The 13,889-nt window shown below is 46.7% G+C and overlaps 1 protein-coding gene across 2 annotated transcripts in view; it reads left to right on the forward strand.

The window, feature by feature from the left end:
- Positions 1 to 13,889, forward strand: part of Dgkd (diacylglycerol kinase delta) — a 98,646-nt gene that overhangs the window by 70,501 nt on the left and 14,256 nt on the right. For both annotated transcript variants that reach the window (XM_050123065.1, XM_050123066.1), the window contains exons 6-17: positions 22 to 128; positions 495 to 620; positions 1,412 to 1,514; positions 2,163 to 2,325; positions 5,242 to 5,350; positions 7,773 to 7,912; positions 9,191 to 9,275; positions 10,642 to 10,736; positions 10,822 to 10,921; positions 11,001 to 11,274; positions 11,693 to 11,851; positions 12,527 to 12,652. In XM_050123065.1, coding sequence (XP_049979022.1) covers positions 22 to 128; positions 495 to 620; positions 1,412 to 1,514; positions 2,163 to 2,325; positions 5,242 to 5,350; positions 7,773 to 7,912; positions 9,191 to 9,275; positions 10,642 to 10,736; positions 10,822 to 10,921; positions 11,001 to 11,274; positions 11,693 to 11,851; positions 12,527 to 12,652 — 1,587 coding nt within the window. The remainder of the gene's footprint in view (positions 1 to 21; positions 129 to 494; positions 621 to 1,411; positions 1,515 to 2,162; positions 2,326 to 5,241; positions 5,351 to 7,772; positions 7,913 to 9,190; positions 9,276 to 10,641; positions 10,737 to 10,821; positions 10,922 to 11,000; positions 11,275 to 11,692; positions 11,852 to 12,526; positions 12,653 to 13,889) is intronic.

A 13,889-nucleotide genomic window follows, 5' to 3' on the forward strand; every position in this document is an offset into this window, starting at 1 on the left:
TGTGTGTTCCTTTTCCCACAGTGTGCAAATTTAAGGCTCACAAACGGTGTGCTGTACGTGCAACCAGTAACTGCAAGTGGACCACATTGGCCTCGATCGGGAAGGACATCATTGAGGATGAGGATGGGGTATGTCCAGGGGGCATTCTGCCTGTGACTTGCACAGCACCCACTATCTTGCCTTCCCCCTACACTTCTCATTTGAGATATCAAACTGGGATCAGGTGTCCCTGACAGTTAAATCTGGGACCTTTGTGATTACTGTACACCCAACTCTGCCCTAATCCCCATTAGTCTGGGTGTCTCCTTCCTAGTAAGTGCTGTGATGTGGAAGGCATCTCATAGGTCCTGCTTATTATCCCTGCCCACACTGGCCATCAGGGAGGAGCTTGTGCCGGGAGGAGTGTCTCAAAAAGACCTTCTGCCTCAGGATGTCCAACTGATCCTGTGTTGGAACTCTGGGATGTCTTTAGTATGTCCCTGTTTGGTCTACAGATTGCCATGCCCCACCAGTGGCTGGAAGGAAACCTGCCTGTGAGTGCCAAGTGCATTGTGTGTGACAAGACTTGTGGCAGTGTGTTGCGCCTTCAGGACTGGCGCTGTCTTTGGTGCAAGGCCATGGTGAGTGTGCAGCATCTGCCCTGCCTGTGGGTGTGCGGACACAACTGGGCCCCGGGATTTGTTTTTCTTCCTCCTAACTCCTTGTAAGTTTACCCCAGAGGCTTCCCAAAAGCTCAGAGCCTTGACTATCCCATGACCAGGATGATGTGCCTGGTCATCCTCATTCTTGACAGTGCCTTTCCTTTGATTTGATCCTGCCTTTTACTTGAAAACTATTATATCTTCCCTGGACAGCATCTCAGCAGGTTGGGAAGGGGTCTTTTGGCACAGGTTCATGGGCCTTATCTGTGAGAGAGAGTAGGAATACTTTTGAAGCTCTTCTGAGAGAAGTTTGTTCTAGGACAATAATTATAGCAATCAACATCCTTGTGTATAGAGGAGGAGACACAGAATGACTGTGCTGCTCCCCCCCCCGCCCCCAATCAAGGTGTTTAATGCTGGGGGCATGGTTAGACAGCTGTGGTTTCTATGGCTTGTACCTGGTTTTGAGCCTGGGACTGACCAGGAAGGAGCCTAGTCACAAGAAGGCAGGTTGTTCAGGAACTCTGAAAGGTAAGTTAACTATGATAGGAGCTGAGGCTGCAGTTTGATTTCATGTCTGACTCCCATTGGATGTATCTGATTCTCAACTTCAATGTGCAGGCCAGGAAATAGGATGCTTAGAGCATAGATTAGCCTGCTCTAATGCTGTTCGCCTCTTCTTGAGAAGGCTTTCCAGCTGCTGGGCCAGGAAGTCTCTGGTGTGTCCAAGGAGACTGTGACCCTTGGTAACATGTGTATTTTTATTTTAGGTTCATACATCATGCAAAGAGTCCTTGGTGACAAAGTGTCCACTTGGCCTGTGTAAGGTGTCTGTCATCCCTCCCACAGCACTCAACAGTATTGACTCTGATGGTAGGTGCTCCATGCTTGTGTTCACATACATACATGCCCTTTCTCCGTGCTTTTTCCCTACCAGCTCTGGAGATGGGTGTCTTGGCAATTTTGAGACATGGTCATCAAGAAGCTAGGCTCAGCTGTGGAATGGGCAGGGGCCACAGTTGTCATCCTAGGAGTTGCCATAGGACTCATAGCTTGAGCCAGCACTTTTCTGGAAGAGTTGATAGAGACCTTTGGCTGTTGAGTAGAGATCAAATGTAAAGTGTCCTGGTCTGCCATGAGCTCGAGGGCTGTGCCTGTCACCATCTGTGGCAGATCCTAGCATGTTGGCCCAGAACCTCTCTTCATATCCATCGGGACAATGAAGAAGCATGCTAGCAAGGATTGGTGAAGGGGATCTCTGGGGTACATGTTTTAGAGGAAAGAGTTCTGTCAGGCAAGCAGCAAGAGGAGGGGACAGTGTAGTGAGGTCAAATCTAGAGTCCTTGAAGATGGGAGATAAGATGAGGTGGGCTCACTCTCCTCACAGCTGGGCTGTTCCTCATGGACTCATTGGCTCACTCTGTGAATTCTTTGCCTCTTGTGCTGATTGTTGCTGCTTATTCAGTCCATAACACTTCAACAGCTTGTAAGGGCTCTTTTCTGTTCCACCCTCACTTTCAGGGTTCTGGAAGGCCACCTGTCCCCCATCTTGCACAAGCCCCCTGCTGGTCTTCGTCAACTCCAAAAGTGGAGACAACCAAGGTGTGAAGTTTCTCAGAAGATTCAAGCAGTTGCTGAACCCTGCCCAGGTTTTTGACCTCATGAATGGAGGACCACACCTTGGGTAGGGATTGTGTGAGATGTGCTGTTCTTGGAACTTCCAATGTTTTGTAGTTAAGACATGCTTATTTTAAAAGGATGAAAGAGAAGAAATTTTTAGCTAGTGTGTATTAGTGCTAGCTGTTCTTGCAGAGGACCCAAGTTTGATTCCCAGCTCCCATGTGGTAGCTCACAACTGTTTATAAGTTCAGTTCCAGGAGATCTGACACCCTCTTCTTGCCTCTGTAGACACTACACACATGTGATGCATGAATGTACATGGAAGCAAAATATCAATATACATAAAATAAAAGTAAATTTTTATAAAAAACATTTTAAATAGCAAAGAAGTTCACCTGCCTGTCACCAAATTCCACTTATGAAGGACATATTGCTAATAGTTGGTAGATGTTTGCACCCTTCAGCTTCCACTGTAAAAGCACCACATGTCTGTAAACGTGTATACACACCTACTCTAGCTGCTACGTGCAACATGTTCACACACATCAGCTCCTGTGCTTGGAGTCTTTCCATGTTGGTGCTTACAGATTTGCCTTGCTCTATTTACTGCCTGCTTAGTTCATAGGAAGTTTTTCTTCAGCAAAACTAAGGGGGCTTTTCTATCTTGAGAACACAGTAGTGTCTTCATACAGGTGCAGTGAGACTTGAGGAGCATCAGGGTCTGAGGCTTCTCATTTCCCAGTCAGTAAGACCATGTCTTTTCCTTTTGGTTTTGTATTTTCCACAAGTTTGTAGGAAATATTTGTCTTTGTAAGATAGAACTCATGGGACATGCTAGCATTTGGGGAGACTGAAGTGGAAGGTGTTTGTAGCCCCTACTTTAATGTGAATTCTGGGAGGAACTCAAGAGGGAATTATTTTGGAGCCAGATACTGCTATAGCATGAGCCTGACTTCTTTTCTGTGTGTCTTTAGCTGACATGCTTGGGGTTCATGCTTCTCATCACTCCTTGGTACTGGTCCTTCAGTTTCTTTTTGCTATTCTTGACCGCTTGCTGCACCGCTTTCTGGAAGTCAGTCACAAATGACCTCCTCCCTCAGACTGCTTGCTTAATGGCAGGATTCCTGGAATCCAACAGATACCTTTTTTTTGAACAGCACGGGTCCATTCTTTCTGAGGTTGATGAGGAACTAGTCTCAGTTCAGCAGTAGGGAGATTCAAGGTATGATATATGCCAGAGGCACTATACCAAACAGGTTCATGTGGCTATAAATGTACTGCAGAGATATTGCACGAAGGCTCCACTGTACTCTGGCAGGGAAACTGCATGGTAGAACTGAGTTTTAGGCTTCATGGTGTTGTGGCAGGAAAGCTACACAGTAGAACTGGGTTGTGATGTGCAAGAGCTCCATGATTTACAACTGTGCACAGTGAGGCGACATAAGAGGTCCAGTGGAGCTGGTATGGGAGTTGTTTATGGAAAACACCTGACATCACACAGTTTGTAAGCTTCCTGAGTTGTGGCTTTGATTGACCACTGCTTCCCCAGAGAGCAAGGGCCTCACAGGTAAATATTTAAAGGATACTTGTAAATACGTCTCTCACCAGTTGGAGGTCAAATGCAGCCTTGCTGCTTAGCACTTAGGTTCAGATCTGAGGCAATGTCTTGTTGTCTTAGCTTGTGTTCTGAGTACTTCCTCTGTGTCCAGCTCTGCTATAGACAGCTCTGCAAGCCCACAGATGGGAAGGCAATAAATGTGGATAGTTAGGGTCACGTAGTACGACCTTCGGCCACTTGACTGGAGGGAGGCACTGATTTTTTGGGATCTCTAGTAAGGGTGCCTATGCTAAGCCAGTGTCTTAGTATTTCCAGTACGCTAGCCCCTAAGGAGAGCCATCATCTTCTCCTATATGCATGGTGGGCCTGGTTAGACCTTGGGGGAGCTGAGGACATCAGATGCTGGTCAGAGAGGGCTGCAATTGTTTGCTGAGATATTTGAGTCTTTCCTGAAAAGGAAGGACAACAGCCTCTTAAATAGCAAGTCATTAGAGAAAACATATAACAATCCTTTTGCTTGAGGAGGGTTTTGTTGGAAGCTCCCTGAGAACTCAGAGGAGCAATAGAGGCTGAGCCTAGTTGAGCTAGAGGAGGAAGCTAGGGGTCATATCCAAATATTGGGGTAGGACCATGTCCAAGGAGGGACATACCCTGCTGGAGGCACTATAGGACACCAGGGATGTACATCCTGGTGGAGGTGTGGGCATGGAGCTTCAGGGGTATACAATGTGGAATTGGTCATTAGTACCTGTGTGGTTCTTGAATTGAAAGCAAGGATGAAGTCTGCAGGAAGAGTGTGAGGAGTAAGCAAAGGCTGTGGTGTCATTATGAGTGGGAGAGGCAGTATGACCAACAGGAGCCCAAAAGGGAGGCTGAAGTTAAAGAGAAAAGGCTTGAATTACATGACTAGGAGAGCTGTCTGTCTGGTCTGGGGGTTAAATGCTGTAGAGGGGCTAGTATTTTGTGGGCATCTGTAACCTATGTGAGTGGTGTCAAGGCTCAGGGCCAGGCCACAAGGAAGGCTGGTGGTTAGTACATGAATAAGGACTATTGAAGGTAGGGATTCTTGGGTCCAGTATTTGTCTGGGATGTAGAAGACTGTGCCCACAAGTCTTCGTAGGTGCTCACATCAAATGAGATTGTCTTGATACTCTGTGGAATGTGTGTATTGTCTCCTCCATGTTCCTGGCTGGAAGAGCTGCTGGGATCTGGAACCATCATCAGCCACATAGACAAAGATGGGCCCTGAGCAGAAGGGCTAGACAGACACCTAATGTTGTCTCATAAACTCTTTATACACGTGGGCTCGGCCTGGGTGTAGGTTCAGCCATACGGAACAGGGTGCTTCCCCCAGCTCAGGACAGAAAACCATCATTTGTCTTTTAGAGTACACTCATTTCCCTGACTTCCCATTCTCTACAGCTTACGGTTATTTCAGAAGTTTGACACCTTCCGGATTCTGGTTTGTGGCGGGGATGGCAGTGTTGGCTGGGTTCTCTCTGAAATCGACAGTCTCAACCTTCACAAACAGGTACCTGGGTTGAGGGAAACCCCAGCTCTAGGCAAGAGCTGAGGTCAGAAAGGGACCAAGAAGTCTGGGTATTGGGCTGTGTTTCAATATGTTTGTGTCTAAGAGTTAGCAATGAAGGTTCTAGAGGTGTGTGTGTGTGTGTGTGTGTGTGTGTGTGTGTGTGTGTGAGAGAGAGAGAGAGAGAGAGAGAGAGAGAGACAGAGAGAGACAGAGAGAGAGAGACAGAGACAGACAGAGAGACAGAGAGGGAGGAGGAGACTGATTGATTTTGGTCAAGGGAGCTGTAAAAACATCAGGCTTTCTGTGGTGGCTATAGTCACTTAAGATCTAGCTCTTTACTGGGAGGTGATGTACCTAATTTCTGGATGCCTTGGGCTTGAGAGGAGAGGAAGAAAGAATATTTAACTTCTAATGGTAGAGAAAATAGATTATCCTGATTGCTTACTGTGTTCATTGAATTTTCACTCCAGTGTGCGCTGCACACTGTCACAACCACCACTCAGATTGTTTGTATTAAATGTGCAGTTCATCTGGTATTCCCTTGCTAGTCCGTGACTGTACTGCTGAAAGAACAGTATGTGTGCACTTCCATACTTTGCTCCGTGGGCAGCTCGGAGTGGCAGTTCTCCAGAGGATGTGCTCCCTGTGTTAATGCTTCTACCCTAGTGCATGGCTGGAGGGCTGAGACAACCCTGGCAAAATCCTGCATATGCTCCAGGATCTTCTGTTCTGAGGAGCCCTTATTTAAATATGTGTAGTGCCAGACTGCACTGGTCAGGCCTGCTCCAGTTCACCTTTTCCAGGTGACACGAACTTACTTTGCCCAGCTATGTGAACAGAGTCTTATTTTTAAGTAATGATAAAGTCAAGCAGTCTTACTTGACTGATGTTTTAAATGAATCTCTGTTTATGGTTTTTGTCTTATTTTCTACTGAGGAAATCACATTTAAAAATTGATGTTCCATGATCGTTGTTATATGGGTACCTTACCTGTCATTAAAGATCATTTTTCCTAGTTTTTTGGTTTGTCACTTTTCCTTCATATTTTTTGTTGTTATTGAGGTAATCACCCCTGTGCCAAGATCATAAAAACATTAATTTTGTGTTGCCTTATACTGTCTAATGAATCCCTCAAGTTTTCAGTGATTTTATGTTCTCTGTTGAATCCTGCTTAACAAGTGGTAGGTACTTTGTGTGTTTGGACTAGGGACGGTCCTAGGGCCTACTGACAGCCACCAGTAACTCTAGAAAAGTAGCGCCTCCCAGTGGTAGGATTAACAGAATTTACTATTGCTTGCCAGGAAGGCTATAAATGTGGTTCTTCTACTTAGTCACGCTCTTGTTTCCTGTGGTTTCCTTGTTGTTCCTCAGAGCTCTGTCAACTCTAGTTTCCCCATCTCTGTATGTGGTGGTGTTCCTTCTTCTGGGCTTATTACATGCTGTGTGGTTGGACCTCATGGGTCCCATCCCCATCACTCTTCCTTAGGGGAAAGCTTTGTGACTTGCTGGAGTGTGGTGCCACGTCAACTTTGGGGACTCTCAGGGTCTTTGGGTGTTGCAGTGCTGCAGGTTTCTAACCCTTTCTGTCACTGAGTTTTTACCTTGTCCATGTGTCACCACCAGGACCCAAGCAGAAGTCCACAGCTATTCCTGATTCTTTGGTTTTCCTCTCCCTGATTTAAGCTAGGCTTAAAGTTGCTGACCCCAGCTCTGCTATATCCTCCCTAGTCTGGACCATCCTTGGGCTGCTGAGAATGACCTTCCCTTGGGTAATTGTAGTCCTGGGTCCCTCTCGACTCGCAGCAAACTTTACCAAAACTCTTATTTGCTCCCTTTTTCTTCTCTGCTCTGTTTTATTCCCTCATTTCTGCCCTCTGTTCAGTCTAGGAAGATAGAACAGGGTTGGGGCCAGTTTGGGGAAGCATCCAAGTCATAGGTAAATGGGAGCAGACTAGGCCCCGTATGTTCAAACTATTTTAGCATGCTTTTTGATAGGACCTTAGAAGTCAATGGGGATGATTTTAGTTGTGTGGAGTAATGCTAATGACAGCTTTTGAAAAGTGAATTTGGCCTCAGTGAGTGAGATACATAGTGGGTGAGTGATGTTTGGGAAGCTACATACTGTGGGTACTGCAGTATGTTTGGGAAGGAAGGGGTTGTAGGAACCAAGGGTCCTTAAAGGTTGATTATTAAGACATGTTAATAAATGAGGAAGGGCTGGTGCTCCTTGTATCTGCTGGTGACCCCAGAGTCCATCTGTCCTCTCTGGTGGGCTCTGCTGAGAAGGTACAGGCCACATACTTCAGATCCAACCTCTTTGTTTTCCTGTGGCCATTGTTGACATTAACAGGGTGGGTCTTGGATGGGATTGGTTTTTAGACCTGGTGTCTAAGGGCAAGTTTCCCTCACTGTTTTCCACCAGTGTCAGCTAGGTGTGCTGCCCCTGGGGACAGGGAATGACCTGGCCCGTGTTCTCGGCTGGGGCTCTGCCTGTGATGATGACACCCAGCTCCCTCAGATCCTGGCGAAGCTGGAGAGGGCCAGCACTAAGATGCTGGACAGGTGAGTGGGGCAGCTAGGACTGTGAATAGCAGCTTGACAAGGCATCTTAGACTGAGACCAGTGAAGAACCATGGGTCTTCTGGCGTGACTTATACAAGTTGGACTTGAGCATATATTTATTTTTCTGATGGCTTTTGATCAGATAAAAAAGGATAAAAGAAAACAAAGACAAAACATGCCTCAGACCTTCCAGGTCATCTTCTGAGGCCACCCCTGCATCCTTCAGGATTGCAGAGAAGGTGATTGTAGTTTGACTGTCTTGGTTCAGGGTCCAGTAATGATCTGCAAAACCATCTTCATTACTTGAGCAACACCATTGTCCCACATTGTACCATACTCAGAATGAGTATGGGTAGTTATTCCCTAGAGCAGTGGTTCTTAACCTTCTTAATGCTGTGCCTCTTTAATGCAGTTCTTCATGTTGTAGTGACCCCCAATCATAAAATTATTATTGTTGCTATTTTGTAATTGTAATTTTGCTACTGTTATGAACGGTAATGTAAATATGTATTTTCTGATGGTCTTAGGTGAACCCTGTGAAAGGGTTTTTGGACCCCTAAGGGGTCACAACCCATAGGTTGAGAACCACTGTTCTAGAGTATAACTACCTTGGCTTCCTTGAATGGGATATTCCTATTTTGGAGCTAGATGGCAGCCTCCCACATTCCCCAAAACTACACACACACACACACACACTTTTTTTTTTTTTTTTTCTGATGAAAATGTTCCTTGGTGCCTTAGGATTCAGGATTAGCTGGTGGTCAGAATGACTTTGATGCGCCTCCCATTTGGGCCCCTCTTAGTGAGTGGGGTGTCTATGTGTCAGCTGTTGTGAGATAGTTATCTCCTCTGGGCATACTGAACACTGGTAAGCTCTTAAAACCATGTTTAATGCCAAGGTGAGCTGTGGTAACCTATGGGCTGTGAAGATGAGACATCATTCTCAGACAGGTCAAGAGCTAAATTACAGATGCAGAGTCAAGATGGAGCTTAAAAATGAGGCCAGACTGCAAGTGGTATGATACGCCCACAGTCCTAGTATTTAGGAAGTGGAGGCAGAGGGTCGGGTCATTCTTTCTTAGATATATAGTGAATTCAAGGCTAACCTGGGTCACACTAGCCAATGTCTCAAAAAACCAGAAAAAGAAGTCAGAATAGTACTATGGTCAAGGTACTAGACCAGAACATTGGAGTGATGAGGGGTTGGTTCTGGGGGGTCTGTAGATTTCTGAGTGCTGGTGGGCAGTCTACAACTGAGCTGACTTTGGACCTGTGCAGGTGGAGTGTCATGGCATATGAGACCAAGCTTCCTCGGCAGGCCTCCTCCTCCACAGTTACTGAGGACTTCGGCGAGGACTCAGAGGTACCACTATCTGCTTGCTCTTGCTCTTTTATAGTGCCGGGCATAGCACTCAACACAGAAATGCGTCCCAGCCTACCACCTGCTGTTTAAGCCCTATGTGGTGATCTTCATTTGCTCGGCTGTTTGACTGCATCCCTGACCCTTGTGTGGTCCTCAAGTGTGAACCTCGGACTGAGCTTGAGGCTAAGCAGGTTCAATCCTAAGGCTTCATACCTGTATGGGGTTTCCTAAGTTGTCACCAGGAATTGAGGGGCTTCTTAATATCTAATCCCCTGTGATGTCCTATGCTCCTGACTGTAACTCAGCACCTATTACAATCTGCTCTTCCTTTCTACCAGCCCCCTCCTGTCTATTCCAGAAGTCTTTTATTTCTGCCCACTTCTCCCTCTCTGTTGTTTACGTTGCCCTTGCAGTTAGATAACTCTGCTTCAGCATCAGTTCTTTGTGCTGAGCAGTGGCCACTCACTGGATTCAGCTCTGTAATCCTGAGGGGTGGGGTTTTGTCTTTATGTCCTGACTGCAGTGCTGGACACATGCTGTGTTGGTCCTACTAGGTGACTGGGACTACCTGAGTGTTGGTTGGTCTGTCAAGCAGGGGTCAAGGGCAGCAACAGTCAGCAAACAAAACCATGTCTGCTTTGGATGATTTCGTGCAGAGAATGGTCTGTGCTTTTGTTTTGAGAAGAATATTTATGCAGATGCTGGGCATGGTAGGACATTTTTTTTAATCCCAGCACATGGGAGGCAGAGGCAGGAGGATCTCTGTGAGTTCAAGGCAGCCTGGTCTATAGAGCGAGTTCTAGGACAGCAATACGTACACAGAGAAACCCTGTCTCGGAAGAAAAGCCAATATATATTTGTTCAGAACCTGAGAAGTGCCTAGGAAAATCTTGGAGAGTCCAGCACAGATGATCTTTCTTTGGCTTGTGGGAAAGCTTGCTGGCCACAGGGAGGGCAGAGGACAGTGACACTCTCCCGTTGGTGGGTAGAGGAGTGCGGGATGGTTTATACCCATTGGCAGAGTCTCTGGTCAAGTAGGAAAGGAAACTTTTGGTCTGAATGGCCACTAGCATATCACCAAAGATAGGCTGGGGTTACTTGCCAGGGCCTCCAGGCTTGTTTGACTGTCCTGATTGTTACCTCTGACAGGTTTTGTTTTGTTCAGACCCATTGTTTTAGTCTGTTCACAGGTTGGTGAAGCTTTTGACCTTGTTCCCTTAGTAGTAGACAGCCCTGATAGTGCTTTGAGATGGTCTGTTCTGTCAAGGGATACACCAGGAGGGCTCAAGAAAACCTCCGCTTGAGTCGGATACTAATGGCACTCACAGTCAATTTTGAAGTGCCCCTATTTTTGGTGTGATTATAGGTGCAACAAATTCTCTTCTATGAAGACTCGGTTGCAGCTCATCTTTCTAAAATCTTGACTTCAGACCAGCATTCAGTGGTGATCTCATCAGCCAAGTGAGTGCCGGGGCTTCAGGGATTCAGAGAGGCAGTCAAGTGTGCTACCCAGGGTCTCAGCCCAGCTGCCTTCTGTTTTCTACAGAGTGCTTTGTGAGACTGTGAAGGACTTTGTAGCTCGGGTGGGCAAGGCCTATGAGAAGACAACAGAGAGCTCACAGGAGTCGGAGGTCATGGCCAAGAAGGTGGATTCCTGGGCACAGGGTAGGTGGGGCAGCAGGTGCAGAAGAGCTTGCTTTTCATGCCACTTTTACTCCCATATAGTGCTCTGTCTTGAAAGAGAAGCTGGACTCTCTCCTCAAGACCCTGGATGATGAGTCTCAGGCTTCATCCTCTCTGTCTAACCCACCTCCAACCATTGCTGAGGAAGCTGAAGATGGGGATGGATCAAGCAACGTCTGTAGCTCTGCTGGGGACCGGCTGGTGGGCTCTGCATGCCCCTCACGGCCACAGATCTTCCGGCCTCGGGAGCAGCTAATGCTGAGAGCAAACAGCCTGAAGAAAGCAATTCGCCAGATCATAGAGCACACAGAAAAAGGTAATAGACCTCTTAGTCACTAGGTGGCACTAGAATTCCCATGTTCCCTGGATGTGGTAAAAGACCAAGCATACCGTGCCCCTCCCTTACTCCTTACCTTGAGTGGACCCACCTCTTCTCACTTCAGACTTGTGGTCACATGCCACCTGGTCCCTGGTGTGGCCATGCCACTGTCCTGCTGGGGCTTCTCTGTAACTCTCCTCACCTCCACATCCCCCCTGTCTCAGAGTCTTTCTCCCCAGCTATTATCTGGAATGCCCAGGTGCTGTTGTATTAACTGAGCTAGGGCACTGGGCTAAGGTGTGGTGGTGAGGATTTTGGGTCTGAGCTGTGATCTATTCTAAATTGAGAAGAGAGGGCCTAAAGCACCTTTAGCCCTACTGGAGAAGTCTTAACAAGAATATTCTTTCTTTACCAGCGGTGGATGAGCAGAATGCCCAGACCCAGGAGCAGCAGGGTTTTGTCCTGGGCCTCTCTGAATCTGAGAAGAAGGACCTGAAAACTGATAATAGGGTGTGCCCATCATCTGCCCATAGTGAGAGCTGTGTGGTTGCCAAGGGGAGGAGCTACCGCAAAGGTACGACTGGGCTTTGGTTTGGGTGATACTTAGTGAGCTTCTCTTGGGCACTTTAGAGTGCCTTTTCTCATTGCTCTGGCCACTTGAGTAAACCACCTGTGGCCTGCATCTCTGTACCTCCTTCATGTCACTGAAATACGTTTAGTAGAGACACGTGCACTGTTAGACCTGCAGGAAAGAGGGCCTCCTCTGCTGAGGAGCACCTGGTGCCTGTTTTCCCTGGATTTCCTCAGAGCCTTCTTATGGATACTTATATGTGTCTGGCAAAACTGAGACCTTGGTCCCTCTTGGGATAGACCTAGCAAAGGTTTTCACAAGGAAAGGGTTCTTCCCATCAGCCTGTCCTGCCACTATGGGAGAGGGATGGGAACTCTCCTAGACTAGACATAGCGTTGATTGGCATCAGAACTCTGTGTCTTCTACACCCAAACTCTCCATTCTTACACTTCTTTCCATGTCTGTGTCCCTTCAGGATGAATCCAGACCCACAGTGTATGTCAGTGTATGTGTAAGGACCTCTCTCTTTATGCAGGACTGTTCATCTCACTTACTGCTGGCTGATGAGAGGCTTGTAACTCTTTCTTCCCACAGCCCTCCTGTCTGCTCATTTTGTTGTGACTCTTTTCAGCTGTGTTTGACCTTGGACAGTTTCAAGTGTGTTGTTCTGTTTTACAGCATCCAGAGCCCCTTGTGAAAAGCTAATGAGCAAAGGTCTGTCCGTTGGCAGCTCTGCCTCACTCCCTCCCCCGACAGGAAGTCGGGATGGCCTTCCTGCTCTGAACGCCAAGATCCTATATCCAAGTGAGTAAGCCACTCACCCCTGGGGTCTCAGGTTTGGGGTGGGTAGGCTGGCTTGCTGGCCATGGCTGGTCTTGTGACACCCTGGGTCTTAAAATAAGAGTATTGCTATCCTTGAAGAGCTTGTAGACATGGAAATAGTGGCAGAACTCTGTAGTTTATGTGTCTGTATGGAAACTGCATTTTTGTTTAATTAGTGTTTTTTATTCTTAGCAATTTCATATATATATATAATGTATTTTGATCATATCTACCCAACACTCCCCTTCAGATCCTCCCTATGGCCCTCCAATGTGTTTTCCCTACATTATTTCCTCCTCTTAAATTTAAATTTTTTTTTATATTCCACTGAGTCTAATTAGTGTTTATAGGTATGTTCCATCCACTGTAACATGGGCAACTTATGAACAGCCACACACCGAACAAAAATGACCTGCTCTCCCCCAAGAACTATCAACTGCCAGTAGCTCCTTAACTGGGCCCATGGCCTTAGAAGGAACCTTTCTCCTGTCTGTGTTTGAACTTTGACTGGCTTGATATTATGCAGGTAGTCAGTGCTGCTGTGAGTTTTGAGTGTAGTTGCCATGTTATGTCCATAAGATAGAACCTCACAGCTCTCTTCCCCATCCTCTGGCTCTTACAGGTTTGTTTGTTTTCCTCAGTGTTCCCCGAGCCTTTGGTAGGGATTGATATAGATACCCTAATTAGGGTAAAGCATTCAACACTCATTCATTCTCAGCGCTTTGACCAATTTAGGGTCTCTACATTAACTACTGCCCACTGGAGAAAGAAGCTTCTCTGACCAAGGTAGAACATAGCACTAACCTATAGGTAGAAACATGTATTTACATTGCAATTTGACATCATGATTGTTTAGCAAAACAGCAGGTTCTCTCTTAGGACCCATACTCCCCAGTGTGGACTATTGGCCAGGCTTATAGCACTAGGTATGAATTCCCCATCTTGTGGTACAAGCCACAAATATAGGCAGAAAGTGGTAGTTACCCATAATAGTCATACCACTGTTGTACCAGTGGGCACCTCTTGCCTGACAGGTCAGTATTGCAGCATGCAGGAACCAGTGGTGGGTAAGACCATTGATATACCCAGCCTGGAACAGTACCTGTTTAAATAAAAGGCAAGGTAGCCCAAGGAGACAGTGTTAAGGTGTATTCTGGATATTAAATTCTGTTGTCTAATATAGCCTACTTTTGTCCCATAAATACGGGATGGTAGTGGT

The sequence above is a fragment of the Alexandromys fortis genome, unplaced genomic scaffold (assembly GCF_014885135.2).
Source record: "Alexandromys fortis isolate MF-2015 unplaced genomic scaffold, M_Fortis_MF-2015_v1.1 scaffold_213, whole genome shotgun sequence".
In the NCBI taxonomy this organism is placed as follows: Eukaryota; Metazoa; Chordata; class Mammalia; order Rodentia; family Cricetidae; genus Alexandromys; species Alexandromys fortis.